The sequence below is a fragment of the Gracilinanus agilis genome, chromosome 4, assembly GCF_016433145.1.
Source record: "Gracilinanus agilis isolate LMUSP501 chromosome 4, AgileGrace, whole genome shotgun sequence".
NCBI lineage: Eukaryota > Metazoa > Chordata > Mammalia > Didelphimorphia > Didelphidae > Gracilinanus > Gracilinanus agilis.
In genome coordinates, this window is record NC_058133.1 from 511,356,928 (window position 1) to 511,365,276 (window position 8,349).

Genomic DNA, 8,349 nt, shown 5'->3' on the forward strand with positions numbered 1-8,349 from the left:
TCTACCCCTTTTCTATTCCCGAGCCTGGCTGCTGCCATCCTGAGCTCCCAGGTTGTGCCTGGCTCAGTCCTATGCAATGTCTTATCAGCAGGAGGCCGAGGCAGGAAAGCCTGACCTGTGGCTCCGGGGCTAGATGGCTATAGAGTGCCTTCTCTGCAGCCCCCTCCCTCCACTGCCCCTTTGGCTCCCTCTTTCCACAGTCATTTCCTTGTCCATTCCTTTTGGGCTGCCCAGCTGCCCAGTCCTGGCAGTGCACTCATCCGGGAGCCCAAACTGCCCCTTTCCTCTTGGCCCTCTGGAGACGATGTCCCTGTCTTTGGTAGCTAATGCGAGGGTGGCTTGAAAGTTGGGGACTTGAGAGCAGGTGAAAGAGGCAGCAAGCCAAGGGCCAGCAGCTGTTGGAAGGCTGTGGCCTGGGCTGGGTTTTATTTGTTTTGTTTTATCTTGCAGGGGAGGGTACTGGACCTCATGAATGCTTCTCAGATGGAAAACTTGACGGTTTGGCCAGGGCCTCCCAGACAGCTGCTGGCTCGCCTGGGCTGTTCCTCCTTCTACAGGATGTACTCATTCTGCCCACACCCTGCCAGTGCCTACAGCCTCTACCCAGGAGAGTGAGCTGTGGACCCTGGGGAGAGAAATGAGGAAATGAAAAGGTGGGGGTGCAGGCAGGGGAGGAGAGAGGCTGAGGTCCATTCCCCCTCCTTTGCTGGAGCAAGATCCTTTGGCTGTTTCTTGTCCAGCAGCCAGACCCAAAGCCGCCCAGCCTCCCTCCCAATCTGCCTGTCCTGGCCCACTGGGTCTAGGTTCTCCTGAGACAGACTCGGGTTCTCTGAAACCAGAGCAGTGAGCCAAGAGATTCAGGGGCCCAGGGGCCCCATCGAAGGCTTCCGCTGGCCTTGACCGAGCCCTCTAATCTCCCCGGCCCAGAGGGTAGACCCTTCATTTAGCTCCTGCCCCTTCCCTGGGGCCCCGTCACAACATCCGGCCATTCTTGCCAGGGCCAGCTCCAGCCCTGTTTCCTGAAGTGGGGCTCCTTTGACCCCTCAAGCCCATTGCAAGGTTTTCAGTGGAATGTCTGGGCTGCCGGCAGCTTGGGGGCTAGGAGAGGGTCCATTCCCAGAATCCTGGAATCTCAGACATGGAGGCAGGAGGTCATCAGGCCCGACCCATTCCCGAACCATCATTCCTTCTCCACCAGTGTGGAATATGGGCTGACCTCCAGGGATCCAGGCCCCTTTGGGAACAGCCCCAGTGGCTGGGAAGCCTTTCTTGACATTCAGTCCAGATTGAGCTGCCTCTCAGGAGCTTCCACCATTGGTTCAGTTCTGTTCTCTTAAGCCAAGCAAAGGGTACACAGGATAACTTCCCTGGACCTCAGTTTCCCTATCCGTAAAATAAAAATGCAAGACTGGATATCTTGGGAGGTCTCTTCTAGCCCTTGATTTAGATCCAGTGGCATAGATTCTTACACCAAAAGCTGTGGTTGACCTTGGAGAAGGCTTTTTATCTTCCTAGGCCTCAGCTGGAAAATGAGATCTTTTCTGTTCATTCTGTAGGCGATGGGAGCCATTGATGATTTGAGGAGGAAAGTGGCTTGTCCAGAGCTGTCTTCTAGAACCATGCATTTGTCAAAAAGACCATAGTTTAATTTAAGACTCAGCTCAGGATGTACCTTCTTCTATAGGAGCTCTTTCCTGATGTATACTCCACCCTCTAGATTTAGTGCTATTCTCTCAAATCGCTTTATCTATTTTATATCTGAATATGTACATACTGGGCAGCTAGATGGTGCAGTGGATAGAACACCAGGCCTGGAGTCAGGAAGACCTGAGTTCAGATCTGGCCTCAGATAATTACTAGCTGTGTGACCCTGGAAAAGTCCCTTCATCTGGTTTGCCTCAGTTTCCTCATCTGTAAAATGAGCTGGAGAAGGAAATGGCAAACCCCTCCAGGATCTTTGTCTTGAAATTCCCAAATGGGAAAATGAAATCTTCCTCTGCCTGTCTCTCACCTCACTCCAAGCAGAGAAAAGGAGGAAATGTTGGGCAACTGGGCTTTATCTAAAGAAAAAGAATTGTAGCAAAAAACCTGGGAAGGTGAGTGCCCATTAACTGGAGAATGGCTGAATAAACCAAGGTAGATGAAGAGAAATAGAAAAAGAAGCGGAAAAAAAAAAAACAACAAATATGATAGAATTCCCAGAGAAAAGTGGGAAGACTTGTGCAGAGTGGAAGGAGCAGAGCTGGGAAAACAAGAATATCTGGTGAGAACCATTCATGTAATTTCTTTGTCCTTCCTTTTGGAAGAGCACTGATGACATCACGGGGTGACGTCTTGACTCGCTCATGAATTGGATTCTAAGGAGGCAGAGTTGCCTTACATCATTGGCCTCCCTCTCTCTTCCAGAGTCATCCAAGTCTCGTGGCAGGACAAAAGTCGGAATGACTGCAGAGGCCGCTGGATGACCCCGAACGTCTTCCACGTCTGACCAAGTTCTAAGAGCTCCGCGGCTCCTGCTTGGCCAAACATTCCTCAGGGGAAGTCTTCACACGCTTGGGTAGACGTGCCCCCAGCTCACAGATGGCTTTGTCTCAATATGACTTAGCCTGTTTGCCAACATGGTTTTACCAGGCTGTGGCCGCTGCCCATGCGACAGCTTCTTGGAACCACAGCTAAGAATTGGGTGACAGGCAGACACCAGCAGTGGATGAGCAGTCCCATAAAGGGCTTGGCAGGTCCTCCCACCAGGAGTGCTAGTCCTCCCTAGACACCCAGACACCTCAGTGGGGTGACTCAAATTGAGCAAGCATTGGATTTGGAATCTGGAAGCCCTGGGTTTGAGTCCCACCTGTCATACATTTGAACTGTGTGACTTTAGGCAAGTCACTTTGTTTCTCAATGCCTTAATCTCCAAATTTGTAAAATGGATGTGTGAGAATAATGGTAATACTCACTTGGGGTTGTTGTGAGACTCCAAAGAGACAAAGTCTGTAAAGTACAGTACTTTGAAAACCTTAAATCACCATAGAAATGTTGATTGCTTTCCTCCCTTGTAAAAGCTGCTGGGAAGGGGCATAGAATCTTTCCCACCAAACCCCAGGAGCACCTCTGCCTGGTGCCACGTGGCAGCTAGAGCCTGAGTTTAGCTAGCTAAGCCCGAGTTTGAACCCATAGCTATTTCTTTTCTTTTTTTTTTTTTTAAACCCTTAACTTCTGGGTATTGGCTCCTTGGTGGAAGAGTAGTAAGGGTGGGCCATGGGGGTCAAGTGACTTGCCCAGGGTCACACAGCTGGGAAGTGTCTGAGGCTGAATTTGAACCCAGGACCTCCCGTCTTTAGGCCTGGCTCTCAATCCACTGAGCTACCCAGCTGCCCCATAGCTATTTCTTTTGTTTTGGGAGTTTGGGATTTTGATTTTGCTGCCTGATCACAGGGGACTGAATAATGCTCCTGAGATGCACTGAACATCTCCAGGTTGGAAACCCCCTTACGTACAGGTCAACCCGCTATCTTCCCAAGGGTCTAATTCCACAGAACCAGAATTCAACAGAATGAGAGAAAGACACTAGAAATGGAGGAAGAAGCAAAGGATATTTGAATGTATTCTCAGCAGAACAAGCGTGCCTGGGAGAACCCCTCTTCTAAGGAGAGGAGCCCGTTAGAGACAGAAAATAGCCAGCTTTGATTGTTTGAAACATGAAGAAGAGAAAAAAAGGAAGAAAAAGCTAAGATTATTGCTTTGAGGGACAGGTATAACAGCAAATTCTTGACAGTAACTCCTCGCAGTGACTTTTGGGGTCTCAAAGAGATAGGCTGAGGACAGCTTTCTTATGTGGAAATCTCTGGAGCCCCTCCTGGTGAGATAATAATCATCTTATCAAGAAAGGTTCCAGGGTTGTTCTCAGCCCAGGCCCTACTGGTGCAATTAGGGCAGGGTTCAGTTGGTAGGTAGGTTTCTGTTTCTCAAGCTTAACAAAGAGTCAGTCCCAAAGGATTGTTGTTATGTATCCGAAATCCCTGGGAAAATGAAGGCTTGAGCAAATCTAACCAGTGATTACAGTCAATATTCCTTTGACTTTCTCATATGTAAGAGGTTGGGGATCCCAGGATCTAGTGATCAGAGCTGACTGTGCAAGAGGATTTTCTGTGTAAGAGAAGCTGAATGCTGATACGAAGCTGAGCCCAAGCCCTATCTTTATTTGCCAAAAGACATGGACAAGTTGTTATTTGGCAAAATCAAGGTGAAGTGTAACAGCCTCTTTTCTGCAGTTCCTAAGACTGCTCTGGGCTCCAGTATTTATAACTCAGCCTCTCAGCAGTAGGTAATAGTAAGTGACTGCAGTATTTGCTTGCCTTGTCAATATAGAGTGACTTTTTGGTATTAGCATTTATGTATGTGTGTAGGAAATAAATATCTACTCTATTCCAGATTTACCTTTTATGTTGAATGCCTTTCTATCCCCTACCCTTTGAGCAGGATGGGTAGAATCCAAACTAACTTTAAGGAAGTTTTCCAGGAGGAAGTGCAAAGAGTGTGAGAAAAGGTTCTTTCTTCCTCATATAGGAGGTCACTCAGGTGCATGGGTCCAACCTCCAATGGTGAGGTACCCTTACCTATTGGCTCAGCAGTTGTTCTCATTAGACTTGTATAATGAAATATATGTCATAAAATAAAAATAGTCAAGGAAAACGTCCCAGGGTCACAGAGCTAGGAAGTGTACACCCAGCTGCCCCTAGTAGTCTTTAGAAGTCACGAGTGGTTTAATTCCCAGATCAAATTTCATTTTCTTGACTAATCTACTAGCAGCCTTCTTATCCTAGACATGCATTCAGTCTGAGGACTTCTCTCCTGAGAGTTTCTTTGCACCCCAATTTCATGAGGTGCTCAAGCCATGCTCATTTCATTCCTAGCTCCCTTCCTCACCAGCATGAGGTTCCTTTCCCCAAGTTGTCTAGCTCCCTTATTGCATTGTCTTAGTCCATTCCAACTAAAACTCTTCCCTGACAGTAGGGAGTGCTTCCCCTACCCCCAAATACTGTATTTGTAAACCCAGAATTTAACACAGTGCTTGGCACATTGTACACACTCAATAAAACACTCTCATCTATCTACCTAGCTCTCAATGATGATTATAATTGTAAGAATATAAATTTAGGTTTATGTTAAATATGAAAATTCTATAGTAATATTGTGGTTGGTGATTTAAAGATATTGTAACTTAAGTCAAAAATGACTTTTAGTAGTTTTATTTACAAAGAGGTAGAAAGAGTGAAAATGGAAAAAGGTAGCTAAAGAGACAGGTTTTAAAAAGCCTACTAGCCCTTCTCTGGTGAAGTGAGGCTCAGCCCTGCAGGGGCTTCCCCATGTCTGGTGGTGTCTTCAGCTAGAGTTCTACCAACACAGCCTCCTCCAAAGCTAAGGCAGGAATCTCTGGAACCAGTCTCTCCAGAAGCCATGAAAGGAAGGCCAGCTACTCATTCACTCAAGGCGAACTCCAAAGGAGAAGATCAAAGGCCAAGACCTCTAACACTGAAGTCCAAAGGAGAAGATCTAGGATCAGTCCTCCAAGAAGCAGGCCAAAAAGCCAAGGTAGAAGGTTGAAGTTCCCTCAACAGGAAGTTCAGGACTTTTTATAGTCTTTTTTCCATGTCACTTCCTGTCTCTTCCTCCAATTTATGGGAACCAATTGCAGTCTTTCAATTTGCCTAGCACTGTCTAGGGGTAGGTCAGTGGTCTCTGGAGTTGCCATCCACTTTATCAAGTGACTTGTGAACACCTTTACTTAGTGTTAAGTAGGCATGCTTTAAGTTCTTGATTGATTAATTTTAAAATTGCCAATTGATAGACAAAGAAAGTTTGATTCACTCTTCACATAATGATCACTATACTATAAAAAAGAGTGAATATGAGAAATTCCAAGAAAAGTGGAATGAAATCTTAAGTCTTGAAGTTATTTTTCTTTAGAGAATCATTTCTCTGGTTCTGTTCATTTCACTCCATATCAGTTCGTAAAAGTTTCCCCAGGTTATCTTGGACTATGAAGGACAGCAACTGACCAATCAACTCTCTAGAATGATTGGATTCATTCATAGCCCCACCAAAAGTTGGTAACCACGTCTATTGCCCTAGAGCCCTTCTAGTCACACACACACACACACACACACACACACACACACACACACACACACACACACATATATATATATACAATTACCCTAAATATATATTCCCTAAAACATGGATTCCTATTACTTTGGGCATTTGACTTTTATAAGAGATACTTGCTACACAGCTTTCCCCCAGCAAACTCTATCCCTTCTAATTTTAACTATGCTGATTCTGTTTATGCAAAAGCTTTCCAATTTTACATACCCCAAACTGTCCATTTTATCCTCTGTGAGTCTCTCTGGCCCTCATGCTTGGTCATGAGCTTTCCCTCTTTCTCCATCGCTGTGGAAGCTATATCCTTTCCTTCTCTAAATTGCTTCTGATGTAATGTTTGGCATAAACTCATCTTCTGGAACCAAACTGTACATAGCTCTGGGGACGATTTCAGTAGCCATCGTGATGGCTCTCCCAAATAGATATCTAGAAATGCTAGATACTGGTTGGCTCTTTTTCAGAGGAGGGATTCTGCTCTGTCAGGGAAAGGGTTCCACTGTACGTCATCCCCTATTCTTGGATTCAATAGAACCTCCCTCTTCACTGCCTCCAACCTCGGTTACATACCTGCCATCTTCTTCATTAACTTGTTGGCACTTTTGTGTGTCCCTCCTCCAACTGTTCCCTGCTTCTCTCGACCGTCAAATGAAACAATAAAACATCTTCTGCCTCCTTCAGCCTACATGGATCTTTCTCCCTTTTCTAAGTTCCCTCTTACATTTACTTTTAGCGTTAAACTATTTTCTTTGTGAGGAAAGAAAAAAAACCTGTTGACACATTTTAGCTAAAATCTGTCTCAAACTCCTTTACTATTTTACAAACAATTTTTCTAAGTAAAAGATTGATGAACAGTTTCCCACATTAAACAGAGAACAATTGTCTGTCTGAAGAAATTTCCAGTTCACATTGATAGTGGCCACTAAATAAAAGATGAAGAAATTCCACAGGAACAAAAAAGACAGGGGGATGGGTTTCAGTTCTGTTTTAGTAATATTGAATTTAAAAGGAACTATCACAGACACACCCTTAGGAAGACCTGATTTCTCTGAAAAAACTGAATGATATTCCCTCTCTTCAAGTGGTTAGAGGTTTTGACATCTTGGAGGAGATTAAGGATTTGGAGAGGAAGCAGCAGGACCTTAACCCTGGGATGGGCTGGAAACAATATTTTAATTAATTTTTGCTTTTTAATTTTAATTTTTTGAAATTAGTTTTCAGTGTTATCTTCTACACCTTGGAAATCAACTAATGCTACACATCAGGGTGCCATTTTATTGTCTTGTTGATTGTCTAGCCTTAAGAAAATATTGGGGAAAAAAAGGAAATATTAGAGAAAATGTTAATAATGTAGAGTAAAAAAATTTTAAACCCTCATCTCCTGTTTTAAAATCAATACTAAATATTGGTTTCAAGGCAGAAGAGTGATAAAGACTAGGCAGTGGAGGTTAAGTGACTTGCCCGGGGTCATACAGTTTGGAAGTATCTCAGGGCAGATTTGAACCCACAACTTTTGGGCTCCAGGTCTGGAACTCTAATCACTGAGCCATCTAGCTGCCCCTAGAGCAAATTTAATAGTGTGCCCAGAATCCTTTCTCCCTCCCCTGCCCCCAGATCCCTATCCCACCCCACCCCAGGCCCCAGTCCCTTTCAAGCACCATTTGTGGACAGGGCCAGTTATTTTCTTCTTAGTGCTTTTAACTCATGTTTGTGGTTAGGCTAAGGCTCTGCCATAATCCCATAAATTCACAACTTACTTGGTTCCTGCCCATATTTTTCCAAGAAATCTAAGAAGTTTCATCCAGACATAGAAGTCCCTTTTTTCTCTGAAAGGATTATTTCTTTGCATGTAAATGAAAGCAAAATCAAAATGTATAGGGTTAAAGTCCACCATGGTTCGAGTAGACCATACCTGTTTATGTTGGGGGCTGACATTTCCAAATCTCCCTGGCTTGTTTTAGCTTTGTCTTCTCACTGAGATGAATACCACCCCGCGCCCTGCAAGAGAAATCAAGAAAACCTTGGTCTCCTGGTCTCAATGGACAGCATTGGAGCAGTGTCAGAGTTTACCATTATTCCATTAATTCTATCTTGTTTCCTTGTATGTTTGTTTCTTTTCCTTCCTTCCTTCCTTCCTTCCTTCCTTCCTTCCTTCCTTCCTTCCTTCCTTCCTTCCTTCCTTCCTTCCTT

The 8,349-nt window shown here is 44.7% G+C and overlaps 1 protein-coding gene across 1 annotated transcript in view; it reads left to right on the plus strand.

Moving 5' to 3' along the window:
* The window catches only part of PER2 (period circadian regulator 2), a 101,628-nt gene extending 101,013 nt beyond the window's left edge, over positions 1-615 (plus strand). Inside the window, exon 21 of the mRNA XM_044675663.1 lies at positions 451-615. Coding sequence (XP_044531598.1) covers positions 451-615 — 165 coding nt within the window. The remainder of the gene's footprint in view (positions 1-450) is intronic.
* The last annotated feature ends 7,734 nt before the right edge of the window (positions 616-8,349 follow it).